The 22004-nt window shown below is 36.0% G+C and overlaps 1 protein-coding gene across 2 annotated transcripts in view; it reads right to left on the bottom strand.

Moving 5' to 3' along the window:
• Window positions 1-614: 614 nt before the first annotated feature.
• ZPLD1 (zona pellucida like domain containing 1) overlaps window positions 615-22004 on the bottom strand; it is a 133159-nt gene continuing 111769 nt past the window's right edge. For both annotated transcript variants that reach the window (XM_089910510.1, XM_022574786.2), the window contains 6 exons: window positions 20069-20166; window positions 17315-17395; window positions 13715-13886; window positions 12547-12655; window positions 7139-7168; window positions 615-6721 (listed from right to left, as the gene is read on the bottom strand). In XM_089910510.1, the coding sequence (XP_089766636.1) occupies window positions 6546-6721; window positions 7139-7168; window positions 12547-12655; window positions 13715-13886; window positions 17315-17395; window positions 20069-20166 (666 nt within the window). In that variant the 3' untranslated portion in view covers window positions 615-6545. The remainder of the gene's footprint in view (window positions 6722-7138; window positions 7169-12546; window positions 12656-13714; window positions 13887-17314; window positions 17396-20068; window positions 20167-22004) is intronic.

Genomic DNA, 22004 nt, shown 5'->3' with positions numbered 1-22004 from the left:
GTAAAATAAAAAAAAAATAACACTGGTATGTATTTTTTTTCCTCAGGGTGAGAGGGAAAATGCCTGGATGTTGTTTTCAAACATCCCAGCCATCAACTCCAGAGAGCATGGACGAACATAATTTTCACTGATGACAATAATGAAGATGATAATGCTTTTCAGCATTTCCCAGAGCATAAACTCGGTTTAATGTGAGCCTGGCTGTGTGACCATAACGAATGCTAGTGATATGGGAAAAACAAATGCACAAATGAAAAACAGTGAGTCAGATAGCTCATTCATTTCTGTCAGTAGAATCCAGAATTCCCCAAATCTGCTTAGTGTCTGCCATTGTATAATCTTAAGTGCATTGCACACCATTTGCATGTTGAATAAAATGTTAGAATTGCTTTGGAATAAATAAAGCAGTTGCATTCCACTGTCTCTCAGAAAGGTTTAGATTTTTGTTTTCTTCCTACATGCTCATTAGATTAAGTGCAAAGAATTTTTTTTTTCAGTAGATGAAGTAAAGTTGAGAATTGATGCAATTATGTCAATAATATAGACAAAACACTTTCCTCAACTTCCAAATTACCAGACCACTAAAATTACTTTCTCATTTAAATTATCTGGATACTTTCTCAAAAAAAAAAAAAAAAAAAGGAAAAGAAAAAGGAAAACATTCTAGAGATTAGTAGTATAAGAAGATTAATATCAAAACCAATTATTTTTCCTAACTGACCATAGTTAACTTTTCTATCAGTTTCCTTCGTGTCTTTTTTCTGTGTGAGCTCATATTATATATACATTCTGTATTCTGCTTTTTTCTTTTCATGTTATAGCATAAGCATTTTCCATTTGGGTAAAGTCTTTTTATAACTGATTTTAGTGTTTACATATCATTATAGCACAGCAAAGGACCATAATACATCTAAGAATTCTGTATTTGGAAACATTTAAGTGGCATCTAATATTTTTTATTAAAAATAATAGTGATAAACATCCTTGTACATAAATCAATGTATCTCATGTTTTAAAGCTGTGAGTAAATGATGACATGACTTGAGTAACATAGGTTTAAGTCAGATCCTCTGATGATAGCTGGGCACATGGACACCCACAGTACATTTCTGAGACACCTGTGCTGGTAGTGACTAAGTCTGGCAAGTTAAATAATGAGAGAAAGTTTCCTGTGGCAGCTTCCAGGAAATTTCCTTAAACTACTGATGATGTGTGTATGTCCTTTGCCTCTATTTTTGGACCTTTCTCCATTTTGGACCACAAGACAAGGGCTACAGACCAGGGATGGTGAAGTGTGAAATAAGAGAAATTCTCATTATGGATCCATTGACAAACTGGAAAGAAAGCATTAAAGTTTTGATAAATCTTTTAATGAGATAGTGAATCACCTGTGTTCCATATTGTGTTTTTGAGAGTGAGGGTGATGCAAAAACGAATTGTGATTTATCTATATAGAATTTAAGAGAAATCACTGGGTTCAATTCTCTCTCAGTGGGCATTCTGCCATCTCATTTTATGAACAACAAAATATATGTTAGCAAAACAATAGCTTTTAAAATAAAATCAGTTCCAATTCCCAAGTGGTAAATAATTTCTAAAGTTAGAAAACTACACGCAAAGGGAGAAATGGCTTCACGACCTGTATAACTTTGAGTCAGAGTTGCGTGAAATTGTCAAACCCAAACTCTCCCAGGATCTTCCAGTGTTAGTTGATTAGCCAAATGAGCAGGATTATTCAGTAATAGATTGTGCTTAGGGCATTGCTAACACAGCTATGCTCCTGATGAAAACTAACCTCAACATTTGATCCAAGTTCCCTTTGACTAAACCTCCATATAATGATGTAACTTCTCTTTTCAACATAGAAAATGAAAGGGAAAATTGAGATAATTATGTTGGCAATTTAAGTAAAACAAAAAATATCCAGATTCTTGAGGTAAAAGGGAATTGGAGGTTTGAACTATGCAGATAACAATCTGAGTTCTCAATTTCACTTCGCCAAGAATACAAAGCATTTTTTAAATGAAGTTTATTGAACAGAGATTTCCAAATATTGTGTCTAGTACCCAAACCAATTCTCTCCTTGCTATCTCAGCAAAAAGTGGTATTAATCAAGGCAATTTTAGTTCTCCTGTATTATTCAAATTTGTAAAGATCAGGCAAGATATTCTCACAAACATGGAAGTATAACTTATATTTATCCAGTTTCCACTTCCTTTGAGTTTCTGGAGGAGACAAGTCACCATCATGAGAAACATGGGTAACAGCTACCAGAGATTTGTTTTTGTCTTCTACCAATGAACTTATGCCCTCTGAGAAGCTGCCTCTCCTCCCAGGGTTCAACACTTTCCTTGTTGCATTTGCCCCCTATTATCTCTGCTTTGCTGTTTTATGCTTTTCACTGCTTCTGGCCTGTTGTCATTGCTGATGACATCACTCACTCCACTCCTTGGCCACCCGCCCCCTCAATACCAACCCTGCAGGAGGTAGGTCCAATCAGTACTTTGATGCCAGGCCTGCTTCTGCCCTGTTTCTCATGATAAGGAGAGATAATTCAGCATAATTTCCAAGCACATCACTTCCCACCCACTCATAGCCCTGTCTTTTCTCTGTTTGATCCATATTTTTAGCTAATATGAAAGAGGACCCTCTGCTCACAAGCCCTTACCTCCAGACATTAAATATTTCAAAGTAATTTCAAGAGGAGATTATCAAATTTTGTAATATTTTTATTTATTCATTCCCTTAATATGGCTGGGTTCATTAGGACGTTTTATATTTTAGTAGTGTGACACATAATAATGGTGTGTTTGCAAGTTTACCAGCTGTGATGGTTCATTTTGTGTCAACTTGACTGGGCCACGGGTTGCCCACACATTTGGTCAAACATTATTCTGGGTGTGTCTGTAGGATGTTTCTGGATGAGACCTAACATTTGAATACATGAGTAAAGCAGACTGCCCTCTCTAATGTGAGTGGACCCTATTTATTCAGTTGAAAATCAGAATAGAACAAAAAGTCTAACTCTCCCATGACTACAAGAAATTCCTCCTGCCTGACTGCCTTTCCAACCGGGACACTGGTTTAGTCCTTCCTTTGGACTAGAACTGAAATAAGAGATCTACTGGGGCTTGCGCCTGCTGGCTTTCAGTCTGGAAACACATCACCAGCTCTCCTGTGTCTCCAGCTTGCCCACTGCAGATCTTGGGACTTGTCAGCCTCCATAATAATGAAAGCTAATTCCTTAAAATAAATCTCTTTATATGCATACATCCTATTAGTTCTTTTTCTCTGGGGAACCCTAATACACCAGCCAATCCTGGTACTTATTTTGTTTATTACCCAAGTATATACTTTTCTAAATTACAAATTTGGATTGTTTTGTATTAAATGTCTCCCCAACTCGTAAATAATTGAGGAACTTCATTTTCAAAAGCAATTGATCTATGGTCAGCTTCCTGTTTTCCTTATAAATATAAAATGAAAGCAAATGTGTGCTAGCCTAATAGCCTCTATCATCTTGACAGAAGGCTCTCCATCCTGTTACAGTTCTCTCCTGCCAAGTGCTCTGAGAGTCCTTCAAACTACACCTTGTGTGTGTTCACAAATGTCTCCCATATACTTCTTCTCCTGCTCTTTTCTCACTTCTAGAAGTTCACTGCCTTACATTTTCCACAGCTAACAATGCCCCTTCATGGACCATCATGTCTGTGATGCTCCCAAAGCTAAGTGCCAATACTTGAGGACTCAGACTAGTACTCAATTCTGTAAGATTGGATTCTCCCTGAGCGAGGAAAAGGATTTCTCCTCAACTCTTTGTCGTATTCCAAAACAAGGGGTGGCAGCCAGACCCTGACGGAACTGCCATGAGAGACTATGCAACTCTGGGCAGAAGCTGAGCTCCTGTCTTTCCAGTTTTTACTTTCCCCTCAAAGTTTTAAAAATCGTAGGCTCAGTTTTAGTCAGAGCTCAGACACAAGGTAAAGTACTTCTTTACCCTCAGCTGGTCTCATGAATATGCTCCCAACACAGGGCTGTGGAAGTTCAGTGTGGAGAGGGCAGGCTTCATCTAGCCTAGAGCTACTGCCCTTCCCTGCATTAGGCAGCTTATTTTAAGTTTAACCTTTCTTAATGTTTGTGAAAGTAGGAATAGAATGGTGAGAGTAGGATGGAGATATATCTTAAAAACAAAATAAATTCTTAAAAAATCAGTTTTAAAGATATCACTTACAATTATTTTATTGAACAATGAACAATCATCTTTTACATGTCATCAGACCTTACCCCTGAAATGCAAAAAAACAGTTTGAGGTATTAAAACTGAAGGAATATTTGCACATATTTTGTAAGGTTTTCACGCTATAGTAACTGGAATATTCAGTATAACTAAATACTACATATAACTGCAGGTTTATAAGAACAAAGCTATTTAAAGCAAACCTGATTTGTCTCATTATAGCTTTGGACATCCCACTTATGTTATAAAGGTGGCAAAAAATAACATGAGATTTAAGTTACTTGCAAACTGATATGTGCATTATTCAGTTTTAGAAAATGGTGTATAGAATTTAACGGGTTAATAGCTGAAACAGTAACTATCCCCAAAGCACAAAAATCAAACTGACAAACCAGTTTCAATGATATAATGTACTATTCACAGGATTTAATCCTTGGATCAATGGCAATTCACTTAAAGTATCTGAAATAGATTTACCAGAATATTTCAATACTATCCCTGTACATGGAGGGTCACATAAGTAGCATGGTCCATATTTTTTTCTGTAAGATTTCCCCCTTTAAATCTGTAAATAAATTGCTAACACTGATAAAGTTCAGAATAGTCACTTCAAAGTTATTTTGAAGTAACATGAGGAAGAGGAGATTGGCTTTTTAAGTGTTTGTGACTCTGTTATATTGAAGAAATTATCAGGAGATTTTTCAAAACCTATTTCCCTCTGACTGTCTATACCTTGAAAGAGAAAGTTGAGGCAATTATATAGCTAATTAGAGTAATATAAATACTTTCTTCTGAACTATTCAGGCAAATTGGAGAAAAGGTATTTTTTTGATTTGATGATTGATTTAATTATTAACATCAGAGCATAGACACTTCATTTGAAACAAATCTAAGCTTGCATAGTGATTTGCATGTAGTATAGTAAAATTAAGTCCTGAATAATAGGTCACAAATGTTGAATAACAGTTAGTCTCTACAGCAATTTCTACAGTTATAAACAGCACTTCTAGTAGCTGCACATGCTAGGTTCTGGTGTTTGTCATTGAATTGTTTTATTTGTTCCATTGTGTAGATAGATTGAACAAAGGGAAGCTTGATTTTTTGGTAAGAATATAAGCTTAAAACTTGGCTTTTTAAAATTTTTTGCAAAACTGATAAAAAATAAAATGCTTCTTGCAGTTCACTATTAAAGGAAAATACTGTTTCTTCCATGGCAATCATGATGCCTTAAAGGAGACACCTGCAAAAGTAGGCCTCCTCCAGACTATATGTTTTGTCTACAGAAGAAATTTGTAAGAAAAGCGACATTTTTTTCATGGAGACTCCAACAAAATTCTGCAAAAACATTTAACCTGTTTCCTCTTTGTTCTAGGGGAAAAAAATGGAACTTAGGTTTTTAAAAACCCACATAGGAACGCTATGCTTGTGTGTGGGGACGATGTCCTCTCCCACAACTACTGTTTGTTTTCCCATGTAATGGTTCCTGAATTAAGAATAATCTTTGCAGTCTGGAAGCACAGCTGCAGTAGCAGCTGAGTGGTTTACTTGGGAGCAGAGGGAACACGTGTTGATGTTCTCACTTGAACCAGGAGAAAACTGATCACAGATTCTTCTATCAAATGAATAATGACCTAGTGTCAGTATCCTTTAGAGGTTAACGACTATTTTTAGTGTTTGCTACACAAATGGATGCTCCCTCCAGGTTAGGATACAATACCCAAGAGTTGTATTTTTGTTTTTCAAATGAATGTTTTCAGACACGGAAATCAGCCAAAAACATAGGAGGTCATAGAATGAGAAATTAAATCTCAGGTGTCCAAATTGGCTGGTCCAATTAAAACCTATCCCCAAGCTGCAATTATCTGGAATAAAACAAAAAGCAACTTTCATTTCAGGACCACATATGCAAATCTAATTGCCATCACAGTGGATTTTAATGCTTAGGGGATAAAATTGCAACAAATTTATTTTTTTTCCTATGGTCACCTTTTATCTATAAAACCAATAATCAAAAGAAAATTGAAATGAAATGAAATAATGACGGATCCTGTAAGATCTAAGTCCTGAATGTTGTTTGCTTATTTTCAGTATACCCACGGGTGCCATACAAACAGGCCTGACCACAAACGTAAGTGACAAGAGCAATATGATCAAAATTCTCTCACTATTGTCATGCTAACAAGCTACACTGAAGTCTATCAAACCTACAAATATCAAATGCTGGCTGGCATTCAATTCAGATAGAACACTGACTGCAGTCACTGTAGAGCCAGTGAAGCCTTCTCCCGAGAGCAGGGGCCTGTGACAGTCAGTCAAAGACTGGGTTTCGTATGCCGTTCAATACCAAACTGGTGGGTGCTTTCCTGTGTAGAAGGGCCAGTAAGCACAGGAGGAGGGAAAAGCTCATGACTCCCAGAATGACCATTCCTGATATCAGTGCACTGGTGATGGCGTTCAGCTGGAAATGAGGTTCGTTTGGAGAACCTGCAAGTAATAAACACACACAATGGGAAGGTCCAGTATCAGATTTAACTCACCTTATCCCAATTTAAACCTGCAAAGCATCTGTCATCAGTATCTTATAGAATAATGGCATGAGACAGTTATGCTACAATTTATTTGACTATAATTCAATTCAATACCCAAAGGATTGTATGGTTTAGAGGCCTGGTATCCCCCAGGCAGCCAAAAAAAGTCATCTATAAAATGCTGTAAAAATTGACCAACAGGTTGCATATGAGTTCAGAAATCCTCAGTGAACTGTTATTTAAAATATAACAAGCTTGTTAAACCAGAGCTCATTATTTTTAGCTGATTACAGTTTTGTAACTGATCACCAAAAAATACTTAACATTTAAAAAAAATTATACTTTAATTTTCAATATATGTTAATTATCTTACCAAGCTGTGAATTGTTGGTTGGAGTCTCATCTGGGGGTAAGAAAAGAAAAAGAAAAGCAATATTGTGTCTCCAAATATTTATCTATGTCTGTTATAATTCTATAATTACTTTTTACTTATATATCCCCTCACCTTCACCCACAAGCTCCCTGGGAAAGGCAATAACAGAAGTCCCGCTAAACCGTCTGCTTTCTCATTTCCTGTTCCATGTGTCCAGGATTTCATCATCTATCTATTCCTCCAAGCCCACACCCTGCCACTGCCCTGGGCATACAAATAAAGTCGTAAAACATACTGTGCTGTATTCTTTCCTGCTGACTTTGCTTCATCATTATCTCTCCAGTCAGGTTAGTGGGGGCAGTAATTGTTAACAGCTATTACATTTTTTAGAGCCCTATAACCTGCCACTTATTATTCTGTTATAGAGAAACATTCATTATTTAGTGCCACTCTATTTTAAGTGATGCCAATTTGCCCATTATAATCTGCAAAAAACATCAAGTTCCAAGAAAATAAATTCGTACTTAATAACTAAATGAAAAGAAAAATCACTCCTGAACTTGAGTTGCAGTTTTATTTGCATCTGTTAAGTAAAAGACTGAAGCCATTGATTTTTCACTTTTCCCTGACAAACATAATAGATGCAATGAACACATTCACTTGGTTTCCCAGTTTTTGTTACCCATTTTGTAATCATATAGCAATTAACCCTTGAGCATACACAATGAGTGGATATTTGTGTTTAAATACATGGGTGTATATGTGCCTGTGAGTGTTTGTTATTTGAACCATAAAATGTGTACAGTTGGCTGTTTGATTCTGGATTATAAATACTATTACAATTAATATGTGTATAATTTCATACAGTTTACAAAGTGCTGTCTCATATGTTATCACATTTAATTCTCATAATTGCCATATGGTTTAGATATTATTGCTACTCCCATTTTACAGATGAAGAAACTTCCATCTGTCATAGCCTCCATGATAAAGTAAACACAGGCTTAAATAAAAGCTCAGTTTCAGAGTCCCTTTTCTAAAATAATATAAACTAGCAAGTGTGGAAATATTTTTAGTAAAAGAGATAAATATCTCAAACTATAAAACTCCAGGATTAATATTTGAAATAATTGATGGGAGAACCTGGTGAGATATTTATAAAACATCTGATGCCATATCTTTTCAGACATATGGGTCTTGGCAGAAATGATGGTTCTGCTGTTTGACCCTGAAGTATAATGTCCAAAATAAATAGAGCACTCATTCATAGGATTCTTTAGAATGGTGCAGTGCATTGCTATAGGACAAAAAGAAAAAAAAAATACAAATTTTCATTATAAGACATCCTTAGGAAAATCCTAACCTCCAACCAATATGATCCTACAAGGACAATAGCTTCTCATGGAAATAGATGGGATGTATGCACTGTGATTAATTCAACCAAAAGATCTGTGTGCCCCTTTCCCAAAACAAGCTGCCTCACTGGAACATGGAAGAGAATATATAATGCTATAAAATTCCTTTTTAAAAGTTATTCTTTGCTTAGGAATTACATTTATTTGCTCTTAAAAAAAAAGGTTTCTATTAAAGAATAGAAAGTTTCCTCCTATGTATCCCAAATTAAGCAAAAGTTCTATGATTGTACGCCCCCACTATTTTCTGCAATTTCAGGTTAACAAAAGAAGTCAGAATATCCACTCCTCTCTTATATTACCAAAGCGCTATTGTAAGAACAACATCCCAGCTGTCATCTACAAGGACTTGGCTGTGGACAAAATCTCTGTGTGGGGACAAAGATGCCAAATGAGCCACATCAGCTGCAGGCTCCAGGACTCTGAAAAACTGAAAGCATCCTACCTTTGGTAGATGGCTGAAATCAGAGTGTGTAATATTTGAATATTGTTTGGAATTGTACTCGATACTGAATAAACTTAGAATAAATTTATCTGTTATCTTCTGTTTCTGGTATCCTGCAGTTAGGATCATTGCAATTCAAAGAAAATCAGAGAACTGTCTAGAAAAGGACGTAGTGATTTTTCAGGAGCTTTTTGTCACCACACACTTCTGTTTTTCTCTCACACCGACTTGGTCTTATACACATGTACACTAAAAGAAACCTTATGGAATTCAAACAGATTGGAATTCTAAACTTGGTGAGCTCTTCAAAAAACATATAGCTAGTTGAGGACCCATAGGAGGAAAGTGACAGTAGCGATACCACAGCTGTTTAAAAGCCAGAAGTGGAAGATAAATTGTCATTCTCTGCTTTTCTCTCAGATAAGTAGCTGAAATAAATGGAAAAGGTGAACATAAGTGCAAAGATATATGCAGAATGAATATTTTTCCTTTCTAAGCACAATTTTTTTAAGTCTTCAATTTACCTATGTGGTAAAATGAACCACATATTTCAGGTTGAGAATCTCAAAACTTTTTACTCTCCACTGGGTCATGTTCGTTAATAGTCTATCTCTACAGTTGAATTCTAAGATTCCCCAAGGGCAAAGACTGTGGCCTGTTCTCTATTTTATTCCCAATTCCTAGCAGAGTGGCTGTCCCTGTAGGAGCTAAATAAATATGCTAGAATGAATTATTCAATGAAACTCAATGACACTAGTTGGACAAGAGGTTGGCTTGAACTTCTCCACATGAATTTTTGTAAAAAAAAAAAAAATTAGGTACTACTATTTTCCAGTGATTATACCTTTAAATTTCCAGGATTGTACCCCATGATAAGCATTTCCCTACCGAATAGTTTCAGCATTTCAGAGCTTAAAATAAGAACATTTCATGAATTTTGAATTCTGAGCATATGAATATTTTCCTAAGTCAACTAAAAAAAGGATTAACAATGTTGGGTAAAAATAACCACAACAGATTTGACTTCATTAAAGTAAAACAAAACAAGACAGAAGTTCTGAGGTTTAACAACTTATTAAACTTGATCCAAGCCAGATGTCTAGGGGAAGGTGTGGTTCAGTGAGTAAACAGAGCAAAAATTCCAAGTATCAGAGAGCTTTGAAGAGAGCAAATCAAGCCTGAAACTGGACTTGTCTATGAAAATCAGCCATAGGATCTGCAAAGATAAATTCTAGCTGAATTAAGGTAAAAAATAAAGTAAAACTAAGAGAAGAAGGTAGCCCTGGTCATTAAGCTGGACATTAAATTTACATAGAATTTGCCTGTGAATGACTATAGCTTGATTTCTGAGTTGTATTTGTATGGAATTTAAAATTAAAAATTTTTAAGGATATTATAGTAGTATTATGAAATCATTGTAATACATGGTCCTCTAGGCAGTGAGGCCACCATGATATCCAAAAATAAGGACCATTCTACTGCTATTTATCAAAGTTACAAAACAAAAATCCACAGAGAGTGAGAGAGAAATGAAGGAAGGTTAACCATTATCCTTTGGGGGCTTTACTGGTGGAGAGACCAAGGTGACTAGGAGAGAACCTTAGTGCATTTGGAAATAAATGTCACCTTTGAGGTGGAAACAAGTCGAAATTGGAAAGGAAGAAATCCAGGCATGACATCAGAGGTATTGTTATCAAAGGCATTAGCTCTTTGAGGTTTTAACATATATATTTCGGATGACTAGATGTGATGTGAAAGAAACCTATAAACCTGGATAGCTGGTGAGCTACAGTAGGATTAGAAACTGCTCCTTGGTAATCTTTACTGGGATTTGGAGATCTTAATAATTTTGGTCTGTTTTAAAATTACATTACACTAGTAAATTATTTAAAATTTGTAATATTTAAATTTGATTTCGTCCTGGTAAGAAGGAAGCAAAGAAGTTAAAAAGGAGGAAAAGTCATCTACTCAACGTGGACAGAGAAATGTCACTTTCAAGGTTCTTTTCTTATGGCAAACTGACTCCAGATACGCTCCATAGAAATAAGAATATTTTTTATTGTGCCTACCCCAAAGCATTCCTAATTATTGGCAGCAAGAGCTGAGTTTCCATGCAGTGTAATTCTATGAGCTATTTCCGACAGCTAGATAGAGATAAGGACTGGGCCTCTGACAAACCACAAACTAGTCATTTTCAAACCATTCAAAACATACCAAACCCTCAGGGAGTACAGACTAAGTTTGAAATTTTATATTTAATAAATTTCTGTATTATTTAAAGGGTCTCTTAGGCTTTTTAAAAAAATACTAATATGTGTACACAAACACAAAGGAGTGAATAATTAAAGCAATTGTCTGTATTTTTTAGGTCAAAATGACTTTTGCTTAATCACCTCTTTCAGACAAAACTTTCTTTTCATTGTGGGACAGGAGGTGTGGGAGAAAAGGTAAAGATAATCTAATTGAAACATAATAGCCTATGGCTATTATAAAATAGAGAAAAATTATTAGCATATAGTCCAAATCAGAATTCTGCTTTCCCTTTTTAGACAAATTTAGAACCATAGAGTTAGAAAGAATCTGAAAGGCTACTTTTTCAAACCCTTTATTTTAAAAAGAAAGAAAGAAATGTTTGCCCAGAGAAGTGGAGGAAAATCCCAAGTTCCACAGTTTATTAGGACAAAAGTTGGAACTAGAACCAGTTTTTCAGACTTCAGTGTGTGTTGTTTACAATGCATGTCTGTTTTATCCAACTGATTCTGGATATCTCCAGGTTCACGCTTGTAAAGCAGTATCCCTTTGGAGAGTGTGTGTGTATGTGTATATGTATGTGTACGGACATGCATGTACAAATATTTGTATACATGAAAATGTATTGTATAAACAATTGTGTCCATTAGAGTCATGAGCACAAATGAGTGCACTGGTGGGTGTATTTACATACTACTACAATTCAGGATCCTGGGAGGGAGCAAATGGTATTCAAACTAGCAATTTAAGGAGATTTAATAGGACTATTTATAAAGATGGAGGGAGTTGACAAGAGAAAGTCAAGTTACCTAGGCTATAGGTTAAAGGGAGAGTTTCCAGAACTCTTGAGAGTAGTTGAATGGAGAGAGTTGTCTGGTGGGAGCTGTGTGGACTTCACACCCAACCTCTGACAGTGCCACCTATTGGCCAAGTCCAACCAGAAACTACTTGGCAAGGCAGCTAGGGGATGCAGTTCACAGAGACCAGTATTCAAGGTCAGAGAGAGGCTGGGAAGGGCAGAGTGGATCCGGATGGGCAAATGAAACATGTCCAGCACCATATAATTGTGTGTGTGTGTGTGTGTGTGTGTGTGTGTGTGAAGGGAAATGTGGTAAAGAATATTTCCCTTAGTAAGTTGAATAAACAGGAAACTACCATGAAATTAAAGTTATCTAGCAGTTTATCTTGTTTCACAGTTAATTAGTGCTCTTTAAGAATCACTTTGAGTTCTCCTTAGAAGCCAAAGAACAAGCCATTTTGGAACCGTCTATTACTACACACAAAAGGAGGAGCACTCTTACCACTCCGAGTAATGATGGGCCCTGCAGAAAGGACAGCATTTCCAGAAGTGCTCTGGGGGCTCCAGGTGGTCCTCCTCCCCGCATCTCGCCTTTCTCTGTGGTCGCAAATCTAAGGAGTTAAGAAAACAAATGAAATTCCACACCAGCACAAAATTGTTTCTTTATGGCCATTTGGAAAGCAGATTCTCTTAGAAGAGATACCACATGTTTAATTTTATTCATTTACTTCTGTGCATTTATTTAATTACTTTGCATATAACTGCTACAGTATTTCTTATCCTGGCTTGGGCCGCATTTCTTATTTCCTCCCATTGTAATTGTGCATTGCCTCATTAATTTACATAGCTCAATGGCTCCCCTGAAAAAGAGCTGTGTTTATCAAACTTTTCTACTTTTATTTCTCTCAAGGCTTTAATAAATCTTTCCCTGAAATGCTGGTCAGCACAGAGCCAAGGAAATGTGGAATATCCATTTAACCCCAACCGATATAGTTACTTAGGACTAACGCAACTAATGATTGTGAAGAAATGCATGAATTAGAGCACACATATAAACACATTAAAGCTATCTCAAATCAAAAAACATGACTGCATTTTTCTCAGGTTAATATTGCTGTAACACTAGGGGGCCTACTGTCTAGATATTCTACTCTACTCCAGAGCCCTACTGAAGGACTGGAAGTTCCCTGGTTACTCTGTTTCATGTGTCTGTGACTTTGACCATCCTTTGGCATGGAATGTCTCTTACACTCTTGATTTTGCCTCTTTGGGGTTCATCTGTCTTCAAAGTCATATCTCTTCCACTGAGCCTCCCAGCCTCTCCTGTTTCATCTCTCTCACAATGATGAATAATGTCTTTTACTACAGCCCATATATATGCCTGCCTTTGCACCATAACATTTTGTCATATTTTATGCCATGATTATCTCATGATCCTAAAGGATAAGCTAACTGAATTCAGAACTCATTCATGCATCTCTGTATTACCAGCATAATGCTTGGCACAAGGCGGCATTCAATAGATCTTTCCTAGATGAATGAAAAAATTGTACTTCAAACTATTTGACCTGATGCATATCCACTTTCTATGTAGAAATTAGTTCCTAACACTTGATAACTTTCAGCTTAGATCAATTCAACAGTTCAGAATAAAGTTGCTAAAAACATACTGGCATAAGGAACGGGCAGTCATCAGCTCTGCAGAGCTTGGTAACACAGTGCAGGAAGACAGTGGACATTTTCTGATTCTTGTGTTTCACGAATCGGAACACTTCAAAGGAAAAGCGGCCCTGCTGGCTCCTGCCGTTTTCAATGACGGTGGTTTGAGGATCTTTGTCACAGCTACACGTTAGAGAATGTGAAAACGATATTATTGGAAAGTACCAACCTACCGTGACTTGTAAATTAATTTCTGCAGTATTAAGAGTACCCTATTACATTAAGAGCTAACAAAATTATGCCATGTTATCAATACTTAATAGGAGAATAAACTAACTCAACAGATATGTAAGTGACCTATATCACAATATTTAAGCAGACCAGTTTCTGATTATAATATTATTATCAAATTTTAGAGGAATTATACTTTCATATGGTTCAAAAATCCAAACACTATAAAATATATATAGTAAAAAGTCTCTCCCCACATCTCTGCCCTTGTCCATGCTCTCCCATGTCCACACACAAATCTGCCCGTGGTGACCTCACATGTTACTGCAGCCTCACAGGGCATATGCAAATAGAAGCAGAAGCAATACATTCTCAATGTTTCCCCCTTCTTAAACAAATGATAGCACACTCTCTATATTATTTTGTACCTTGCCTTTTTTTTAATTTAACAATGAATCTTAGAGATCTTTCCATATCAATATTTAGAGAGCCTCCTTCATCTTCTTCCACAGTTGTACACTATTTCATCATGCACACGTCAGAGTTTATTTAACCTGTGTCCTATTTATGTACTCTTGCATTATTTTGAATCTTTTGCATTTTTACAAAGTAATAATGAATAGTCTTAATACATCATTTTGAACATGTGCTGGGTTATCTATATATCTGTAGGATCATTCAGCAGATTTTGCCACATCGCCCTCTATAAATATTGTTGCATTTTGTACTGCCCCAGTAATGTATAAAAAATACTTATTTCCCTCAGAGCTACATCAACAAAGTATATGTATGAAATTCTGGATTATTCCCTATTTGGTAGGAACAATAAACTATCACCATATAATATCAATTCACCTTTTTCTTAGTGTGAATGGATATGTGCATTTTTCATATATATTAGAGCCATTTGTGTTTCTTTATCTGAAAATTGTTTATGTTCTTTGCTCAAATTTTTATTGTACTGTTGGCCTTTTCCTTAAGATTCCTATAAATTCTTGGTTTTTAGGAAGAGTGGTTCCTTCTTTGTTACATAAGTTGTAAATTGTTTTAACTTTGTTGTTTGGCTTTGGACATTCCTCCCAGTGTGTGTGTGTGTGTCTGTGTGTGTGTGTGTGTGTGTGTGTGTTTGCACACAGAAATTTTATTTTTACATAATTTTAAATATTTTATTTTATGGCTTCTAGTATGTGAGCTAAACAGGATTTTCCTTACTCCAAATTTCTAAAGATATTCTGCATGCTTTCTTCCATCACTTTTAAAGCTGTAGTTTTTACATTTAAATTAATCTATTTAAAGTTTATCATGGTATAATGAGTGAAGTACAGATCCTATGCTATTTTTTTCCTTAAGATTATCTACTATCCAGCACTATTTTTAAAAATCTCTGTCAATCCCACTGATTTGCATGTTACCAAACTCTGTCATATAGTAAATTCCCATGTTTTGGATCTATTTTTCAACTTACTATTCTAACTTTTTGTCTATGTCTCTAGCCTCACATAATATCATACCCCTTTAATAACTTTAGAGCTTCTATTAACTGTAATATCTGGTAGAGCCATACCCTCCTCATTCGATGTTGATTTCCCCCTTTCTTTGGCATTTTATGGATTTTTTGTTTATCCCTTTTTTCTCGATTCAGTTAGCTTGTGATTCTCTGTTCTTGTAGGTATGCATTTCTCCTGACTGTTTCTGGGATCTATGGCAGTGGGACCCCTCTGCAATCACTTTTCTTCCTTGCTTCTCCTGCCACTTCTTCCCACTCTGCTTCCTGCCAGCCTTTTCCTGCTCTGTTTTGTCTTGATCTTAACTGCTTTTATCAACACTAACACATATTTTGGAATTTCTAGGTTTTCTTTTCCTCCTTATCTCACTGAAAATGGCACTTAGGGGACTTTTTTTAGTTATCCATTTCAGTCTCTATAGTTTCCAAGAAGAAAACTGAAAGAATTAAGCTGAAGCCATAGTCATACCAGAAGTCTGATGATCTTATTCTAGATTATCAATATGTAATCATTATAGAAATTTTGGAAAATAAGAAAAATGTCAAAACAAAATGATCCACAATCTCACTGTGCATAAATAACAAAGGTGAACCTTTTGATATATTTCCTTATAGTCTTTTCTATCATGTATTACATAAATGAGGTCAACTGTACAATCGTGTATGCTAATTCTTTCATTTCATATTTTAATACATTTAAATTTTAAAGAACCACATATTTCTAAAGATAGAAACATCAAGAAGACAGAAGGGGAAGAGATAAAATAGAACCAACTATTTTTTTCTATTTTATAAATAATTTTATATGATTATTATGTCTGTATGAGCTCTCAACTTACTGGTTCTCCATAATTCACCTACCCATTTCCTTACTGCTGAACATGCAGTCGATTCTCATGTTTTACTATTTTAAATAGCACTGATAGACAAGAAAGTCATAAATATTTTAGAATATGCTTCCCATTTCACAAAAGTAGAACCAAAGGATATGAAATCTTTTAAGGTTTTTTGATACATACTGATATTTTTTCCCAAAAATGTTAACCAAATTAACACTTCCAGCAATAGAATATGAGTGTCAGTTTGATCATACCCTCTGAGTATCATCTTAACGTTGATTAGCCAGTAAAACTTATTCTTCTGGTTTCCCATCATATTACTCCCATCATGTGTCAATAAGTGGCAGTGATCAGAGCCAACTGCATTTTATAAGCATGATGAGAAGCCATTGCTTGGCTTTCAAGTCTGTTCCCCTGTCAGATAAAAATGCTGAAAAGGAACTGAGATGATTGAATGTTTTTATGATCAATGTCCCCTTTCCCCAAATGTAGATTACATTCACTCTATCACTGTCTATTGGGGAATGAAGTTGAAGTTATTGGCTCTGATAAAAAAGGAGTGGTAGGCTGTATTACACTTTCATATTAAATACTGATAAATTAAGAAAAGCAGTTTGGGGTCTAAATTATCTAGCCCATTACTTTAATTTTATTCTCCTTTTGACATACCATGAGACAGTCTAGTTTTGGAAAAATAGTACCCTCTCACCGCCTTTCTCATATTGTCAATAGTACCCTAGCCATGCTTTTCCTAAGACAGTGAAATATTCTCACATGACCTAAACATTAATAAAACATCTTTGATGGAGTAAACTTACTTGTAACTGTCATTCAACAACAGCCTTATCAGCATTTCATGTTGAAAATTGTTCTCCACTTTTATAGTTCCAACTATATAAGGACTAAAAGTTCGAAATGTAAAACTTTAAATTTAAAAGCTATAAAAGTACTCTATAATTTGTTTATCTGACTTAGCTTTTCTATTTTAATTATCTATAGTAGGGTTATTGCTATCAATACAAGACTTAGGCACTTACCTAAGGAAAAGATCATATCGAATATCATCATTTGGGTTCCCTGATGGGGTCGTGTAGCAATAATCCATTAAGACATTCCATCTGCAGGAAGAGGTAAGAATAATCTAGAGTCAGAATCTCCTTTTGGATATTAGTTACTAATCCAAGAGAAGTAGATATTGACAAACATCTTATCCCAGGGAACATAGTTTTATATTATTTGCAGAGACTTCTTGTTTATTAAAATTTTCTCCTAAACTCAAAGTATTTAAAAGTCTGCAACAAATTGCTGTCACACATCAAGAATCACATACAACCAAGAATAAAAATGCCAAGAAGACAAAAAGGGAGAAGGTAAAGTAGAACCAGATTTCTAGAGTGTACTAATCTCTTCAGGATGAAATGTTTAAATAATAATATATGAGAAACCCAAAATAAACTATTTACATGCTACAATTTTTTTATTAGGGCAGAAATGGATCTTTACTTTTGAATTTCCTTTCAATTTTGATCATTCTGAATTTTCTAAGTGTCAAATGAAACTTGATTGATTTTGTTACTTTGCAGAGATGTTTCTGGAGATCGTTTTATATAATTTTGGCCCAGATTCTTATGGGGAGAGTTCTTTGGTTTTTTAATAAACTTTTATTGAATAGTAACACACATAGAAAATACATGAATCATAAGTGTTCACAAAATGACTGCATCTGATTAATCATCTTTCAGATGAAAAACATAGAACATTCTGGTATATCAAAAGCTCTCCCCATGCCCTCGTCCAGTCACTACCCCTCCTTCTTTATGGGAAGAATTGCTATTTTCCAATTAATGACATAAAGTGGGTGTCACCCTTTAATCCTTGTAATTTGGGGGTTTTTTAGATAAATTTATGTATTTATTTATTTATTTTTGGCTGCATTGGGTCTTCATTGCTGCACACGGGCTTTCTTTAGTTCCGGGGATCGGGGGCTCCTCTTTGTTGCGGTGTGCGGGCTTCTCATTGCGGTGGCTTCTCTTGCTGAGGAGCACGGGATCTAGGTGCACGGGCTTCAGTAGTTGCGGTACACGGGCTTCAGTAGTTGTGGCACGCGGGCTCCACAGCTCAGGATCAGTAGTTGTGGAGCACGGGCCCATTTGCTTCACGGCATGTGGGATCTTCCTGGACCAAGGCTCGAACCCGCGACCCCTGCCCCAGCAGGCGGATTCTTAACCATTGCTCCACCAGGGAAGCACCCTTGTAATATGTTATTTCTACTTATTAGCATTTCTTTTTTTTCTAATTTAGGCAAATATGTAAAATATATGTATTTTTACATATAGGCAAACCAAAAAATATAGGCATTACCTTCTAAACAAAAAATTGGAATACATGATTTGATATACAGTTTGACAGGAGGCACAATATTTGAAATCATCCCTCTCTTGGAGAATCTGAGGTCTATGGCTTCAGAAGGCGTGGCAGTTGTGGGTGGGTGGGCATTCAGGTGGGAAGAGTAATGTGAACAAAGGTGTGAAAGACCAGAAGGGACTAGGAAGGTCCTGGGTTCATGCGGAGCGTCAGGTGGGAGGGCTGAGATGCGAGCAGCACGGAGACACTGGAAAATCTGGACAGGAGTCTTAGGTGCTGACATTTTTGAGGGAGGAGCAGCAGGATGAAGGAAGGTCACAATCCCCAGTCTGGCAGGGATGTTTTGGGGTGAATGTGCTAGAGAGTGCAGGAGGTGGTTTGAGATGCTGACAGCTGGACCAGAGGGTGGCTGCATGGGTGGAAGAATAATAGACATAATAGGCGAGGTACTTGGGAAGGAAAACTAAAGAATAAGCTGGGGTGGATTCCTGAGAAGTTTTTTGGACATTTAAGGTGAGGTTATGTCACCTTAATATAGGGTCGAGTTTCCCATTTTGGAAACTGGGAGAACAGTGGTTCCACTGTTATTCTTCTTTTCCTTTAAATACGTGTCTTTTCCCTTGATTAATCTCACCCCATTCTGACGGCTCTCTTGTTTGGAGTGATAAGGATAGATATCAGACAGAGATGGCACTAGATCAGGGCCAGGAACACTGGGTAGGATTTGAGCTGGCAGAAATAAAATGGAAGGGTGTGTGTGAGGCAAGAGGGTGGTGGTGGAGAGAGAGTCTGGTCAGAGGCAATGGCATAAGCCTTGCTATGTTTGGCAAAAATGCGTAGCCATGGATGGCGAGAGTGAAATGTCTGTACTTGGTTAGGGCAGGAGACGTATTAAAATCCCTAGTGGAGTGGCCTCAGGCCTATGCCCCTAACTACATTTTTTTCTTTTAATTAATTAATTAATTTTAGCTGCATTGGGTCTTCATTGCTGTGCACGGGCTTTCTCTATTTGTGGCGAGCGGGGGCTACTCTTCCTTGCTGTGCGCGGGCTTCTCACTGTGGTGGCTTCTCGTTGCAGAGCACGGGCTCTAGGCGTGTGGGCTTCAGTAGTTGTGGCTCATGGGCTCTAGAGCACAGGCTCTGTAGTTGTGGTGCATGGGCTTAATTGCTCTGTGGCACATGGGCACATGGGATCTTCCCGGATTAGGGCTCGAACCTGTGTCCCCTGCACTGGCAGGCGGATTCCCAACCACTGCACCACCAGGGAAGTCCCCCTTAACTACTTCTTTAAGAGCCATTGTTTAGCATTTCTAAATGGAATGGCAATGGCAATACTTTTTTTAAAGCGAATGAGCTAACTTTATGGTTCATGAGGCTTTAGGCAGCCAAAATGTTTTAACCAACAAAAGATAAGGGTTTGAAAATACCTGCCGTCCAGATTAGTGGCTTGTACAGCTGCAAATACTTTGGTTTTCAAAGGTAATCCTATACTCGGGATAATTAACTGCTGACTGTAGGTTGAATCCTAATGATGAAAAAAATAAGCAATTAATCCATCATTGCCTTCCCAACAGCACATTTACTTAAGACAATAATGTCCTATAAAAGAAAAGGGGGCAAATCAACATCAATTTACAGAACCAACTCCACAAAGGACCTAGTTAATCCTCTAGTTTTTGGAAGAACTGTTCTTAAATCATATCCAAGTAACAAATTCATGCATAAATCTTTTTGTGTCCATAGTTTACCATTTATGATGATTAATGTTCAGTGTATTTAAATTATAAGCAATGGTTACTAGTCAGAGGTTAGTATTTAGTTTGTCTAATATTCAGCTATCAATATTCAGTTTACTTAAATTCATATTCCAGTTATTTAAATTATATTAGTGGCTAATATTCAGTTTATTTAAATTATATCTGCTTCAGTTTAAGCCCTTTGCCATTGGAGATGTATGTCTTTACACTTTAAATAATGTGTCTCATTTACCCAAAGTCACTTATCTGGCAATTTGAAATTACCAAAATTTAATAAAAAAACGTAAAAAGAGACCAGTATGGTCTCTGAGTTGCCAAAATGCATGGCCTGGAATTCCTGTACTAGATTACATGGTAAGGACTTATAGAAGGGTGTCTTAGGACTTCATTTCTACCTTTTACCCTTAGTTTAGACCAATTCTGGAGAGTTTATTTATATCACTTCCCAATCTACAGTCGATGAAAGCAGCAAATTAGAAATTGAGAAGTGACAGCTTTAATTTGATAGTAAAGAAAAACAGAAAAAAAATGTGGAATAAAGAAAAAACTTCTCAAAATCTAAGCTGTCAAATCATTTAGCATGGAGGCAAATTGTTTCCCCCAAATTCAGTAACTCTGAAGATAATGCTATTTCATTGAATTTTTAAAATTAAAACAATAATAATTTGGATGCTTCACTTTTGAAAAAGTTGCATTCATGTGGAATATTTCATTCTCAAATAAAGCCTGATAAATGAGGGATTATATGCTGTACTTATTTTCTATATTTCTGTGATAAATGATAATAGCTCCTCTAACCATTTCTGATAGGTAGTATTTTTATTTCGTTATCTTTCTGGCTCCCTTTTCCAACTTCTCCAAGTTATCCACATTTCATTAACTATACAGCTCTTTCATCTTGTATTTGCATCAATATTGCCCAGAAGAATGCTTACTTTTTTTTACAAGTATTATACTACAAAGTCATTTGCAAGTGATATGACTCAGCTGTGGTTTAATCATGACTTATCAAAGTTATTCTTCTAAAAGGTAATCTTTTGATTTTATTTTGTTTAGTTGCCTTTACTCCTGTTAGTACAATATTGTCCCTAAAATCAATTATATTTATTTTACATTTTCTCCTCAACTTTAAAAATAATTCATAATTACCATAACCCAGTTTTAGATTTACTCTGTTTCTTTACCTGCTCAGAAGACATTACTAATTAGGTACAATTCAAATTCACAAGGTCATCTTCACTTTCAGTTTCCACAGAGGAGAAAACTGATCTATTTATACCATGTAAAAATAAGGTCATAGTTCAACTTGAAGTAAACTCCATATATTAAAATCACACAGTCAATAAATGTCATTATTTATAATAAGTAAAATTTTCCTAAGTACATTCACTGAATCCCAGAACACATAGAAATAAACAACTGCACTTTTTCCTACCCAAGTAACTAACTATAGAATAAGAGCAGTAGGTATGTAATATAATTTTCATCATTCCTAAGGGTTAGAAATCACAAACTTTGCAGGTAAAATAGGAAAATACGGCCCCTAATGGTTGTAAAATAATACTTAGTTTGAAATGCTGCAATAAAATTACATTTGGGTAGCTAA

Source organism: Delphinapterus leucas, chromosome 4 (genome assembly GCF_059928025.1).
Source record: "Delphinapterus leucas isolate spDelLeu-1000000601 "Yukka" chromosome 4, BTC_Dleu_Yukka2, whole genome shotgun sequence".
Taxonomy (NCBI): Eukaryota; Metazoa; Chordata; class Mammalia; order Artiodactyla; family Monodontidae; genus Delphinapterus; species Delphinapterus leucas.
The sequence above is the reverse complement of the archived record's forward strand: the minus strand, read 5'-3'. Positions and strand labels throughout refer to the sequence as shown.